The following is a 16,616-nucleotide window of genomic DNA, read 5'->3' on the forward strand; positions in this document are numbered from 1 at the left end:
TTTTGTAGCCAACACAACCTAGGAATGAATTTAAATCATCAAAAATGACATCTTCTTTGAACAATAATCTTTCTGAACTTGACACATTACTTCAAGACCTTAGCAATTCTCGCTATGCAGATAAAAAATGTAAGTATAGTATTTCAATAAATTGTTTCATTTTAATTAAATTTTAAAACAATATTAAATAGAAATGTATAGAAAATAAATGCATAAACCATTGTATCTGTTGTTATTATACATAATTTAAAATTTGCCATTAAACAAATATATAAAGGTACATTTATTTATATTGTTCATCATCAAATAAAAATAAGTAAATAATCAGAAGTTCTCTCTAAATGTTATCAGTGTCGTTCTTATAATTATAAAAAAATATATTTGTCAATATCAATATAGGTACCTAGAATTCATACACATAAGATTAAAACTCTTATGTTTCTCTATATTTCCTTGTGTAAGAATGTTCCCAATTCTTGCTCAGTTTATAATTGCAGTATGGTGAGAGAGTAATACTATTGCATAACACTTTAATAATAAGCCGTTTATTTATCAAAATTTAATGTGGGTGAGTGCATACCTTTTAGACATAGAAATTCGAAAATGTAATTATGAAGTTAGTTCTTGCCTCTTATGTATCTTATTATCTTAAATACCAATTACTATCACAAACTAAATAACAATGATTAATGAGTATTAATCATATTAAGTTAGTTTTAAAATTAAAATAAATCATAGTTATTGCCTTATTTGTTTGAAATATTCACCTATATTAATTTTAGTAGTATTTATTGTGAAGAAAGTGTAGAAGTGTCATTCTTGGTTTTAGATTTTTATATTAGTATAATTAGACGATTAATTATTTATTGTTTAAAAAAGTTTATCATTATGATGGGTTTTAAAACTTAATTATTTCTTTATTAAGTATGCTATTTCTTTATTTATTGCTCATACAAATAACTTATGCGGGGAGCACAATATGTTAACAAAGAAACTAAGAGCGCTGAAGCTCCCTATTTTGCCTTATAATCTTGGATTACATAATGACTCATTATTAATGAAAAACTCCAGTTTATCCTCATCCTCCACTATTCAATAAATATATTTTAATAGTGGCTTTGTATAGTATTATTAAATTATATTTATTGATATACAATTATAACCATAAATAATAGTATATGTTATGCTTATGACTATTATGAGGGTGCTGATTTCAAAACTGTGGGTTGCTAAACCCCTAAAATGTGCTTACTTTACATCACTTTAGATACTAATGAATCTTAATTTTTAAAGCTTAAATCTGTTTAAATATATTGAAGATAAAATATCATATAAAACAAACTATTATTAGAAAGTGTAGACTTTTACTCGTCTTCTGGAAATAAAAATACATTTAAAGATAAAATAAATTTATTGTATTATTGTATATTAACATGTAATTAAATAAAACTAAGGAACTTACTCTTCTTTATACATTTTGTATTTTGAGTATACTTAAGTATTGTGTTTTACTATAACAGACATATTAAATTTGATTTCAATGATAAATCATTGTATATGAAAAAAATAATCTTAAATAATAATAGAAATATTATGTTAGTCACTATTTCTAAGATTATTGATATTACCATAAGTAATATAGTTTTAAATTAGTAATATGGCTATGCGCCTATGCTAGGTTAAGTTAGCTGAACTAATTTTTAACTAAGTCATTGCATATAATATTGTTATAGATTTATAGATTAATATTAATATACACTATTTCATGATTTTAACTAATTTTTATATAAAATAAGTTACTAAAGCTATGATTAATTAATATTTTAATTTTAAATTTATTTAGTAGCTAATGGAGATTCCTATTCTATTCCAAAAAAGACAGCAAATATTCCAACACGTCCATCAGTAGATTCTCTTCTAGATGAATTGGATTCATCACTTTCTTCAAAAAGGTAAATTTATTTATTAATTTTTGTTTATTTTAAGTTAGTTTATTTAAGTAAATTTATTTAAGAGGACGTCTCACCCGCATGTGTTGTCTCCGTCTTACACACATACGACATAGTAAATTTTCGTTCACCAGTTTCAATAATGTGCTTTTAGTTTTAATATTAGAGTGAATTGACCTATTATCAAACTTTTAGGTAAGAACATTATCTGTGTTCTTACTTAAAAGTTTGATAATAGGTAAATTCACTCTAATTTTAAACTAAAAGCTCACTATTGAAACTGATGAATGAAAATTTACCATGTCGTACATGTGTAAGATGGAGACAACACATACGGGTGAGACGTCCTCTTAAACATAAAGAACACTGTTTATTTTAAAATTAAAGTTTAATTTAAATTTTATGCATTACAATTTTAAAACATGTTTAATATGTTAAATATAATGATTTGATACATAAAAAAAAAATAACCACAATAAGTAACAACAATATCTAGTTACCCTAATTTTTATATCTGTGTGTATCATGTATTTATATATTCCTTAATTATTGAGTTTGTTTATTACAAATATTATTTAGTATACTTTATGTTAAATACTCTGGTTGATAAATATTATTTCTTTAGTAACAATGGACAATTGATTTCAAAAATGATGATGGAAGAAACCACTACCACAACTACTCGTACTGTCTGTCCAACTGCTTCTTCGGCTACTCGAGAACTAGATGATTTAATGGCTTCGCTATCTGATTTTAAGGTAAGAATTTGTGTTAAAACTAAATTTATTTTATATTTTTATGGTTTAAACTTTGTGCATAAAATAATGCACAAAACGTGTTGTTTATATTAAATACTTAGTTCAACAAACCATAACATTTATTATTGGCTTAATATTATTTTTACATTTGTGTGATTTTTGGCTATAAAATTATATTGTAAACATATTAAAGTATTTAAGAAAATTAAAACTTTCAAATGTTGGTAATGAATTGTATAATTTGGTATTCAAAATATACGATGAAATAAATTAAATTATTTACACATTGACTGCCATGTAATCGCCGGTGATCACACTATATGTAATATCAACACGGGTAACATATTTTTCCATGTCATTCCTAATTTGTATGCACACTATTCTATTTGAAAGAACTTGTAAAAAGATATATATATACATTTTTATTCCATAAAAAAAATTGTAATTATTCCTTATTTCTGTTATACCACTTCACTTTTTTAGGTATATTATTGTAGCGCCATAGAAAACTTTAATAATTTAAAGCCATATTCATTTATGGTTGCCGACAGTCATGTGGCATATAACTAATAATATAATGCATCCGCCAAAATACTGCTGTATCCTAATGCTATGCGGATAATGGCGGTTGCATGGCAGTCATTGTTTTAATGTAAAAAATAGTTTCTTTGATATAATATTTTTTATTAAGTATCATTTGGATTATATATCTAATGATCAAAATTAATTTTAAAATGTAATTTATATAATACCACTACAAGTGTAGTTTCTAAAAAGTTACTTTAGAATTGTTTTATGTATTTCATACAATTTGTCAATAACTGGTCAAGTTAATAAAATGGAATAATAACTTAAAAGTTTAAATAAAATTAATATTTGGATTTTGAATAGTAATGCTATTGGCTCATTAGCTATTACTTATAACATAACTTCTGATTGATGAGAAAAGGTTAAGGTTCAGACTTTGGAGTAAACTAAACAATAAATATAGGATATTTTGGATTATTGTACAATTTTATATATTATTTATTACATTTTAAGCCAATTATGTCATTGTTGGTGTTTTGAAATTATCTTCAAAATGTTTTTTATATTAAGTGCATGAATCGGCTTAGATTTCAAAATATTATTTGTGATATTTCCTTTAGCCTTGTTAAAATTAATTTGTTTCTCATTAACATTTTATTTAGAATTTTACTATTTTTTAGTAAAACACACTACTTTAGATTTTAAGTTGAGAATTAAATGAATTAGTTTTAAAATGATGTGACTAGTGGCGTAATTTAGTCATATTTTTAGGGAGGGATGAAATGTTTTTAGTGTTTTGACATTGTACTTACCCCCTCCCTCCAAAAAAATTGTATTTATCATAAATTCATAAACATCTCATTTCAGCGCAACAGATGTATGTAGGTATATGGAATAGAAACAAATAACTAAAAATTTTTAAATATTATTAAATATTTTAGAGCATTTAAAATACTCAAATAATTTCATACAATCAGTTTATAGTTTAAAGGTACATAATATAGTTCATTAAACAAGCTTTTCTAAAAATGCTGTGTATACTGTGAACAGTATGAACTTATAAGTATTTATTTTACATTTCTCTCTAGAGATATTTTAGTAATATTGGTTTGATTGGATACTTATTATAGCAGTGATGTTACTTTTTAAAAGTTTAGAATACATTTTCCACCGAAAATGCTTTTTGTTCATTTAGCAATAAATGTCATGTAATCTAATGAAATGTTTTGTAACTGAAGTAATATACATTAAATTTAATGTTAAATTTTATTATTTGGCATCTATGAGTTAATAAAATGACTGAATGATCAAAATTATCTGGTATAATTTTCCGTATAGGTCCCTTGCCAAAGTCCTTGTAAGCGTAATTACTTAACCTTGAATATTTTTTTTATATTTAAACTTAAATGAAATTAAAAAAATACGTATCTATTTATAAAATTTAAATCTGTAAAATTAGGTCATATATTCTTGTAAACTATTACAGACTTAAAATCAGATTTGCGCAGTTTAGCTAAACAAAAAAAAACATATATAATGGACATACCCTAATTCACAGTATTTTAAGTTAAACTTCTACATGGTGAATGTTTATTTTAGTTACATTTATAATTACTTTTCATATAGTATACGTATGAGCAATAGCTAATTTAAATCTCTCTAAGCACGCAGTTGTGTAGTATAGGTTTACCTGAATTTGTATATACACGGTGGTTTGTCCTTAATATAAAAAAACATTCAACCGATTTCGATGATTATTATAAAATGATAATTTCTGTTTCCGGTTTACCTATTTCAAAAATCGTGATAATACCTATTACCAAAATATGACACGGTTGCTTAAGGCAACAGTTTTGGTCGCTTCAGATATCATGTTTTAACTGACCTTACATATCTAATCAGTTAAAACCATATTTAGATTATATTTATAGGACAAGAATGTACATGTTTTTAGATTTTGAATACAGTGTAGAATGTATTGATTTTACAATGATGTATATTTTTTTCTGTCTTTCATTACAAACTTGAAAATCAATCAAAAACTTTTACTTTTGATGCAGTAAACATTAATTTTGAGTTGGTTTCAGGTATAAATGGTATAATATTGGATCAAATTGGTACTTTAAGGGGTTATAAGTAAAATAATTCTAGTACTTATTGAAATAATCAGGAAAATAAAAAATTAGAAAAAAAGACGAGAAATTTTATGCAAAACTAGTTTTCGACAAAATCGATTTTGTTTTTTTAGTTGTATTTCAAAAATGAATTACTGCTGTTTATCAAATTAGGACGAAATAACAAGTTGAGTTAATTTATTGTAATTCAAAAACATTATTTGTAGGATTTGATACTTTTACATACATTATTATATTTTATATATTTCACAATAATGTTACACCTTTCTATTGTATGTAGATGTCGACCTAACAGTTAATAATATAATAAAATGAATGATATTTTTTCGGTAAAATTTAATTCAACTTACCTTATCATTTAATAGTAAAATAAATTACTACTATATAATTATATCATAAAATATACGTAGTAATGTATGATGATAGACAGTCTTCGATCAGAATCGATTTTAATATACAGTGATTTATTATTAAATTCAAATTTTCAATAGTCGTACAGACAGACCAGTTACCTACTTCTCCCATATTTTATATTTACCCAAATATGTGTTAAATCATATGAATTATGAATTATTTATACTATAATCAACATTTTATGAATAGAATAAATACAATAAATAACAACTCCTACTTGTTGAAATAATATTATCATTTTCACGAGTTGACTACATTGCTTGTTGTAAAATCAATTAAAACCATTACTATTAACTTACAATTTTTCAGCTTGGATGTTAATCCATTATTGTTTTGGAAATATAATAAATATTAAAAGTGCATTACTTAAGACAGAAAAACAATTGCATTTACGTCTCGTATATATGTACATAATTTTTTTTTATTATTACCTATATTGTTAGATTTATAAGATATATTGTCGGTATTATAAATATTATAAAAATATAAAGGACATTCATATACCGGCCGTACCTATATCTCATATTATCTATTTATGCATCTATAATTTATCCGTTAGCATTTATTTATTAATATTATTTAATATTTTTTATTAATAATTTGATAAATATTCTATTTTAAATCTAAATTAATTTATTTTTATTGTTCATTGTCGAAGTATAAAATAATTAGATTCTAAAATCTAGTGTTAATTTATTACAATTTAAAGACTATTTTCAATGAAAACGTGGCTCTAATTATTTTTCATTTTTTACTATGGCGATTACTATAATATTCAAATTCATCATATTAATCATATTTTATATTTTAAGCAAATAAAGTTTGTTTTGAGTACCTATATTATCGTGTATGGATAAAACCTCATTGTAAAATAAATTATGATAACAGTAAAATATATACTTGTTGGTTGACTAAATATGAAAAACGTATAATTAAACTTTCTTAGTTAACAAATAAAAGAATGGATAACAATTAATTTTATATTATTATTTTTACTAAAAAATGTTTATAACTATCATAAATCATAATAGTGTTTAATGTTTATACTTTGTTAAAATAAAATATATATATTATTATATTCACAAGTACCTACGTGGTATTTAAAATTAGATTCAATTATTATTTAATTTTTGTTTTATAATTATTTATACATTATTATTTATTTTGTTAAAACTTAAAATACCATCCTACTAAATAATAATATGTATAATACAATTATGTATTATAAATCGTTTTTTTTCCTCTTGCAAGGTGATATAAGTAAAAACAATCGTAAATATTAATCTTATTTCAGTTGAAATATACTTAAGTAGATATATAGTTTCATTTTAATGATGAAGTTTTAAGCGCAAAAAAAATACAATTCCATATAAAGGTGTAGCTAAGGTCACGCAAAGACAGTTATTGATGAAGGTAATATAATATTTGTATAGATAGTAACGATCAGACTAACTAAAATCAAAAATAAATCACACAATGCCAAAATGTAATGGTTTAAGTGATTTATTATTTTTCGTGATTTAAACTTTGTATATATTTATGTCGTTTATGATAAACATTAGATAGACGTCTACTACAGTAATACATTATGTTACATTTGTGTTGTGATTTTAAACTAACAATCAATGATAAATATTCCCTGAAACGACGCAGTAAAATGTAGAAACTCTGCCTAAATTTATCAAATTTGTTTTAAGTAATTACACCTATTTAATGATCATTAGTATTTTGTTATATACGCTTGTGAAAATTTACTTAAAAAATTGAAATAAATTCCCGTTTTTTAAATTCTAATATCGTGTATGTATATATTATAGTAATTATTTTCACAAATTCAAATAAATAAATTAAAAACATAGTCATAAAAAATTATGAAAATTGTTAGGATTTAATAAATTTAAAAATATACTGTGAATTTATTGTTTTTATAAATGGTGTTAATAATTGTGCAAAACAATTAGCATTATTGATGGATTAAAAATGTATTTAAAAAAAAATTTTTAATGATTAAATCTTAATGTAATTGTATATGTTTTCATGATCTGAAGAAATATCAAATGTTTTTAGTTTGTATTCATCACACACAACAATATCGTGTATTTAGACTTTAAAAGACTAAGGCAGTGTAATATGGATGCAGATTAAATATTTAAATTCATAATATAATAGGTACCTATCTACTTAATATCTGACTAACGACTTACGACATACACGCGGTTAGAGCCATCGTATTTTTTTTTGCATTAGCTCTATTATCGAATATCTGGCTAACACATGGTTAACTACTTTGTATAATATGAAATATATTGTTATAAATCATTGTACTCGCTCGATGTATTATATTCCTCATCTGCATAAGACAATTCTTAACGGAAAAACAAATAACCGTTATTATCGTTATATATGCAATAGCAGTATTACTATATACTGTTAAATGTTATAAACGTTATAGCCACTCATTGGTTCCAATAACTTAAATAATTGGCGTTAAGAGTACCACGTGAGTAGCTATAGCAGTTATCTATTTATTAAGAGGTAAAAATATAGACAGTTTCTAGATATGTATCGTGGTGGCCATATGGAAAAATCAATCCATTCAACAGTCCAGAAAATCATTGTCGAAGAAAAACGATTACATCTCATAGAATAGTCAAATTTATACCGGCGCGGGGGGTTTTTTTTTGTTACGGTTAAATACTATTTAACTGGTCTTCGATTTTTTAGTTAACTTTACTTAGCACAAAAAAAAATATATTTCAAAATATAAATAAACATTTGGGATTTGTAGACGTTTTCAATTTATGAAAATTGAGTTTTTAAAATCGATGTAAAATGCAATCGATCTGCATACAATCATCGTCTTTTAAATATAAAAGATAAATCATTGAAACCTTACTATTTTACGAGGCGTGATAATTTTATCCGTGAGGTAAACATTTTGTAATAAAATCGTTCGACTGTGGCACACAAAAGAAAAGAAAAATAGAATCAATCCAATCTCTTTTCGTCGTCCGTCGAAATTCGAAATGATGTGCACCGCAGTGCCGATGTTATGATTTGCGTGGGCAATAACATGTAAGGTATATTGCTACTTGTGATTGGAGAAATTGGATAAGTTCCCACACGAAATATAACGGGTAAAGATAACGGTTACATAATATATTTTTATACGTAAGTTTCTACACGAAAAAAATCTGTGGTAGATAATAGGTATGTTCTTACACGGAAATAAAAATTAAATGCATAACATAATCCTGTCTAGACTGATTATTATAACATGATACGAAACACGATATAGTATGATATGGATTACTATGGTCAGTAGACAATTAATTTTTAATGAATTCAGTACTCGTTACAGATTGTTGTTAAAAATTAGATTTAAGAGGTTTTTTATACAAGAAAAAAACTACATATTTAGTATCTGTCAGTTTTGATTTTTAATTTGTTCTAATATCGACATTTTATTATTTATATCCGTGTATGTAATTTGGACTCAAGAAACAACACAAAAATACACAATATAAGTTATTTTTCCGTGTAAGAACTTACGTACGCGTGATTTTTATCTGCTATATATGTTTCGTGTAGGGACTTATACATTCGCCCTGGACGCAGGTGCGTACGAGTGTACGAACGATCTAACTCCGCGCCGGCATAGATTATAATACAGATCATCACCGCCACAGCGGGACGGTCGCCAACACGTATGATCGTCGGTGGTTGGTCACTGTCGCGCTCGGTCCTCCGAGCGATTTTATTTTCACTGCCGCACCGGTAGAAAGGGAACTTTAGTGCCTTGTGCAGACCAACTTTTTGCTGTTGTTTTACCCATTATTGGCAGTTTCCAGAAATAACTTTTTAACGAGACGGGAAATTTTCGCCCCTTCTTGCGTGGTGTACCCGCGGGCGGGGTTTGGCAGCCGTGAGCAAAACAACTCACGTTTTATATACCGAAGCCACGGACCGCCGACGCTTCACAAATCCAAACAATTCTGTCAGTGACTTTATCGTTTGTAAAATAGTATTAATAGTAATAATAGTAACAACAACAACAACATCAGTCACAGCAGCAACTTCGACAATTGTATTTCGGTTTCTAAACGCATTGTATCATAATAACTTTGATTATAATCTCGAAGAAAAATACGATCCAACGCGATATCTTAACATACAACTCCGTCTTAGTGTCGTTACATCGCATAACAGGTACATATTACAGGACTTAAACCACAGGGTTATTTTAGATTGATCCATCCGATTTCAAATGTATTTTAAATTTTTTGGTTTACAGCTGTTATTATTGATATATCTAATAAGAGTAAAATATTTAAAATTTAATTTATTGCACTTATTATAATTGCATGTTCTTTATGACTTTTCTCTTTGTGACACGAACGACGTCTAAAATCTATGTTCAAATTCATCACATATAAATACTTGTTCCAGTCATATCCGTTGTAATTGACTCCGTCGATATTTTAGCTCATCCGTGACGATAGATGGTAAAATGGTTGCGTACACAGTATCTTTATCACGTCCGCAAACAAAGTATAGTAACGTGAAATAAAATGAGGTGACCTATAGGAGGTCAAGTTCCATGCAACAGATAAATCATTTCGAATAACCTTATGTATAATAATATTATACTAAGGGGTATTTTTGAACTGTACGCATTATACAATGTATTTGCCGCCATCGTTTAAGGATTTTTATTGTTTTAAAACCGCAGCTGCGGACATGATCATGTTGTTATAATAATTTACTACAACCTATAATAATAGCTCTGCTTTCAACAGGTGTCCAGTCCGGTACGGGCTAGCTACGCTACAGAATCAGCAGACTCGGCGGCACCGCGTTTGGACTGCATGCTCGGCAGCCTCACGGCCGAGATGAACAGACAAGGTGTGAACACTACTCAGAAGGGATGTTGCACGGCGTGCGACAAGGCTATCGTCGGGCAGGTGATCACGGCGCTAGGCAAGACTTGGCACCCGGAACACTTCACGTGCAACCACTGTTCCCAGGAGCTGGGCACGCGCAATTTTTTCGAACGCGAAGGACGGCCGTACTGCGAACCGGATTATCACAACCTGTTCTCGCCCAGATGCGCTTACTGCAACGGACCCATACTCGACGTAAGAACGGTGGCTTTGAAAACGGTTTTCCCGGTACCATCCCGCATTATCGTCACTTTAAATTTGCAGGATATCGCTAACGGCTTTCGTACATGGGTTAGGTAGTAACGGATAGTAACGGCCTTGAAAGTTGTGGGCGCTGTAGAAAGTTCATTCTGAGAAAGTAGTTCGAAGACCTTTTGACAGTGAAAATGTTTCAATGTTTATAACCACGCCCGATCAGGTTATTGGTGGATAATGCGCGTAGGATATTTTATTATTATTATATTATATTATTATTATAATGTACTGTACCCACGACCCACCCATGCACATACGAAATCATACGCTTCGTCATCATCGAAAACCGTCATCAGAGATGATTAGCCGGCGGATTTTTATTTGGATTTTTTTCCCGCTTGTTTTCAGAAATGCGTGACGGCCCTGGAGAAGACCTGGCACACCGAACACTTTTTCTGTGCCCAGTGCGGCAAACAGTTCGGCGAGGAAGGATTCCACGAGCGCGAAGGCCGCCCTTACTGTCGAGACGATTACTTCGACATGTTCGCGCCCAAGTGCGGAGGGTGCACCAAGCCCATAATGGAGAACTACGTGTCTGCCCTGTCCACCCAATGGCATTCCAGCTGTTTCGTCTGCCGGGTAAGCATCATATGCGATCTTAATGATATGTCGATGAAATTAATAAAATAATATTTAACGTTTTGCTTTTTCTAAATGTATCAGTAGCTATTGTATAATACGTTTTGCGGATGTGCGGGCGTGTGTATTTTTAGTCGACGGTATTTTTTTTTTATTTTTGTAGGTCGCTGCACAATTCTACGCTCTATAATATACGGACACGCGTATATTATTTTCACTCTATATGTGTATACTATACAGTCGCTCCTGGCATTAGACCAGTGTGAGCTCCAAAATTCATCGCGGCTATTATTATAATATATTTTATACGCGATTTACGTACGACGACGGTCGAATTAAAAAACTATATCGTTTAACGTATCAATCGTCATCGTCGTAATCCATAGTAACTATGATAAAATAAATAGTTATATCGTTATATCAACAGCTATTATGTGGACGACGCATCACAATCATTCTGCCAACACCTCTCCTCGTATTCGTGATTTTCTTCATTTCATTAACCGTTAAATTACCTGCAAGAATACAATATAACGAATGACGGCATATAGCATAGTATTATGTTCTATCAACGAGAAAGGGCGAACTACGTTTTTAAAAAGGACTTGGAGTGTTTGGCGAATATCATAAAGTTGCTGCTGCCATACGTACCTACTTTGGTCAACCGGAATTAGAGTAAAAATTCGGAAGTGCCAATAGAAGAAATTGTCTCAAGAACACTTATGGGAGGGATTGAGGGAAGGGTATCATACCTCGTTTTAATGAAATGAAATATACGAGAGCAGCGTATATCCACCGTTTATTGTGTGGATATAATAGTCCATGCTTGTAAAAACCTAACACAAATATTATATAATAATATATAATATATTTGATAAATCGTATAATATACGAAATTATATCGAATGTTGTCCTTATATAAAATTATATATAGTATTTCGTTTAATATGTGTTGCCAATATTAACTCGCTTTCAAAAAAAAAATATAATAATAATAAGTAACAACACAATATACTAAAATATATTTTTATCGTATATTATATTTTAATATAACGATTTGGATTTCGCTCATAACAATACGTCCGTCGTTTTGTTCTAACACCCAAGTCTTCGACTGCTGTTGCGGCGGCGATGGCTAAGTTGTAAATGTAGCCGTCTCACAATCGGCCGCGACATTTTGTGCATTATAGGATTGCAAACAGCCAGTCACCGGCAAATCTTTTTACGCCATCGAGGGAAAACCAGCGTGTGCGAAATGCGTCGGTGTCGATGAGGAGGATTGAATGCCCATACACACTTTATACATACATATATAAATTTATACTATACTATATTTGTTTCCTCGACGATGTTACATATAATATTATTATAATATATCAACGTAGAACATTTCGTCGCGATACGTCAGCTTAATATAATAATAAGTCACATTTATATACTATTGTAAAATCAAAAAAATATATAAAAATATATTTATATACAATTAATAATTTACTTTGTTGCTTGTCGAAATAAACAAAACATATATATTATTATAATTTATAATAAATTATTAATATCATGGAAAATGTTCATTTGTTGTGGTAAAATATTTTAGCTTGCCACGCGATCAGAATAATGTGATGTCATCGACGGTGTCCTCGAACACAATACTAAAACTACAACAGTATATTATTTCTTCCTACCACCACCCACACCACCACTCATAAAAAAAAAGAATTTTATCGCTGCCAAATTTATGTAGATTTATCGTAATAGATGCGCGTGAACGCAAATCGAGATTTATAAAAATAATATTCAATGTCAAGGCCAAAAAAAACTTTCGTTTTTTTGAATAAAACATTCAATCTGTTCTCAGAAGATCATCGCTCGGTCAGTCAAAAATATAGTCCCACACACATTGCGGGTGGTTCTTGTCTATATATCTACGTACTTGTACCTAACTTAATCATATATCTGAAGTTAGATAGCTTTACGGAGTTGACAGGCAGTAATGAATATATGGTTTTTGTAAACCAAAACTTGATTATTAAAGTATAAGGATTGAAAAATACCTTAAAATTGTACATTGGTGTGCTTTCATCGCAATATAAGTCCAAGCTACTCGATTCCTTTCGACTCAAATTTCCCTCAGCTAAATTGATTGCAAATACATCATATCAACCGTGGTCGCACATATATATTTGGTAGTAAACAAAGATTATACTTGGGGGAGGGGGCTAATAAAGAGCCATAAAAATCCCTTAAAAATTAATGTTGCAGGATACATGACATATTAAAGCTTTGTATCGAAATCTTCATACAAATTATAATAGTAATACATATAATATGTCTATACATTACACGTTTACAAAACACTGAAAGAATTTTAAAATTTTCATGAAATCTCAGATAGAACCCTGGATGCAGCAACCCCATCCTAGCTACGTGCCTACGCCGCTATCTAAACTTATTATAGTTATTACTTACCTCATTACTGGCTACCTATCTTATATACTGATTGTTTAAATAACCGAAACGGAATCGACGACGACTGACATTATTCTCGTCGTGGTGCAGCGGAGTCACAACTGAATATTTTCAACAAATCGTTGCGCTATCGCGATGATTTACGATCTGTCTATTCATCCGCCCGCTCATTTACCCATAATATTATGTCAAACTGATTTCTGACCGCTGCTACGTCCTTGTGTGTTTTCAGGACTGCCGTATGCCGTTCGTCAGTGGTCAGTTCTTCGACCACGAGAGCCAGCCCTACTGCGAGACGCACTACCATGCCAAGCGTGGATCACTGTGCGCCGGATGTCACAAGCCGATTGCCGGCCGTTGCATAACGGCCATGTTCAAGAAGTTCCACCCGGAGCATTTCGTGTGCGCCTTTTGCCTGAAACAGCTCAATAAAGGAACGTTCAAAGAACAAAACGAGAAACCGTACTGCCATTCGTGTTTCGAGAAGCTGTTCGGCTAGACCGGCGCAGGCGATGCATGACACCGCCTCATAATAATAATATGATGATTGACGACGACGGATCGATATAATTATTGTATCGTAATGATAATATTGTAATATCATCATGCGTAATACGATACGATCACGCCGCCGTCGGTTTTATAGAGCAATAAAAATAACACGTGTATTTTGTACGACCTACAAATTTACCCAACCTCGTTAAAATTTTCGTTTACTATCATGCCATAACCACCTCCTTGTAATTTATCATATGTTTTGAACTCAGTCATCTCTCTTAAAATAGCCATTACCTATGCCTTATAACATATTTGTTTTTCTTTACTAACACAATTTATATACTTGTATTATTATTATTATTATTTTATTTAAATAATTTTTAATCCTGTAAAAAATTATTATTTTCCATATTAGTATTTTACTGTTATGAATAGCCTATATTGTTATATGTTTTTTTTGCAATTAATCTGCCTACGTGCTATTGGCATTTTATTTTACTCCATTCCAATTTTTAAAGTCACAACCCTTACATATACGTATATAGACGTAGATATAGAAATATGCTGCAACACCTTTTCAGTATCATGACCAAGTGGCATTCCACACTTGGATATGAATGTCTTAAGATTGTATTGGTAATTATTGATATTTTGTAAATTGTACAATAACGATTTAAAAATGTAATACGATATTATATATTTTCTAGAAACGTATTTTCACTATTATTGCTTTCTTGGAAAAAGAAATGTATATAATTATATAAACTGTTTATAAATACTTTCTTTACTAGATTTGAATTTGTGTTTTTTCTTTTTACATAATTTCGCCTCTGTATAACAACATTAACGATTAATTGATAGCAGGTAGCGAAAAATATTTATTCATAATATTATGTTTTGGTTTATCATTAATATGTTATGTAATTGTACCTATCTTACTCAAACGTGTCATGTTAATGATTAAGAATTAAAAAAAAATTATAATTGTAAGTGAACACCAATTAATACTTTGCTTAAATGGACTGTGAATAATGTACGAACTCAAATTATTAATTTAAACACTGTTAACAAACAAAAAAAATTGTTTATTATATACCTACCTAGTACATATTAAAGTCAATGTAAAATTAATTTAGACTTTACATTATTTCATACGTTATTTTTTGTTTTTTGTTGACTTATTAAAAAAAATTAAACATAAAGGACAAAGGTACTCTCAATACCAAATAAAATCATCATTACTATAGAGTATAGATTTTAAAATTATAATAGAATATTATATTTTATAGATCTCCGATTATTATAAAATTATTCTTAATATCGAATTAAAGCTAAAAACAAATAAATCAATAGAATACAAATGGTTTGATTATTGATAAAATATTTTATTTTTGTTAGTAATTGTACTTATTGTAGTGCTATTGTAGGTATTGTTTATAAAATTAAACTATCAAGGACTATTTTATTCATATTAAATCTCTATTATTTCAATAATTTTATATTATTTGTCATTTGTATGCTATTATACTCAAATAGAGTACAGACGTACTGCGAAAGCATTCCCGTGGCGTCATCGATTTAATCTGAAGAAAATAAGTATATATTATATCATAAAAAGCCAGTGACCAGATCAAAACCATCACTGGCTATCCCCTGGAAGAGGCCATTCGATCGGCAGAAAACCGTGAACTTTGAAAAGCGATTGTTGCCAACGTCAATTGATGGGTCACCAAACTTCCGCTTTTGGAAGACGGACTTAAGATAAAAAAGACAATTATGTCTCGTTATTGTTTAATGTAGTTAATGACAATTTTTAATGTTTATTCACGAATTTTATGGATTTTTACCACTTTTTTATGTAGTAATTGAGTATTTTTAATGATTTTTGAGGGTATAATATGAAGGTATTTAGGATATTTATGGATTTTTAGCGCTTTTTCGTGGATTAATTGATGAAATTTATGAATTTCCTCCGATTTTTAATGTAGTTTATGACGATTTTTAATGATTTTTCACGAATTTTATGGATTTTTACCACTTTTTAATGTAGTAATTGATTATTTTTAATGATATTTGAGGGTATTATAT

At 29.0% G+C, this 16,616-nt stretch overlaps 1 protein-coding gene across 6 annotated transcripts in view; it reads left to right on the top strand.

The window, feature by feature from the left end:
• The window catches only part of LOC132930968 (paxillin-like), a 28,460-nt gene extending 13,134 nt beyond the window's left edge, over positions 1-15,326 (top strand). For 4 of the 6 annotated variants that reach the window (XM_060997101.1, XM_060997098.1, XM_060997102.1 and 1 more), the window contains exons 3-8: positions 9-129; positions 1,844-1,952; positions 2,575-2,707; positions 10,584-10,922; positions 11,331-11,561; positions 14,263-15,326. In XM_060997101.1, coding sequence (XP_060853084.1) covers positions 9-129; positions 1,844-1,952; positions 2,575-2,707; positions 10,584-10,922; positions 11,331-11,561; positions 14,263-14,529 — 1,200 coding nt within the window. In that variant the 3' untranslated portion in view covers positions 14,530-15,326. Of the gene's footprint in view, positions 1-8; positions 130-1,843; positions 1,953-2,574; positions 2,708-10,583; positions 10,923-11,330; positions 11,562-12,751; positions 13,100-14,262 lie in introns of those variants that run through there. The other 2 variants (XM_060997099.1, XM_060997104.1) reach the window with 2 other exon arrangements.
• The last annotated feature ends 1,290 nt before the right edge of the window (positions 15,327-16,616 follow it).

The sequence above is a fragment of the Rhopalosiphum padi genome, chromosome 4 (genome assembly GCF_020882245.1).
Source record: "Rhopalosiphum padi isolate XX-2018 chromosome 4, ASM2088224v1, whole genome shotgun sequence".
Taxonomy (NCBI): domain Eukaryota; kingdom Metazoa; phylum Arthropoda; class Insecta; order Hemiptera; family Aphididae; genus Rhopalosiphum; species Rhopalosiphum padi.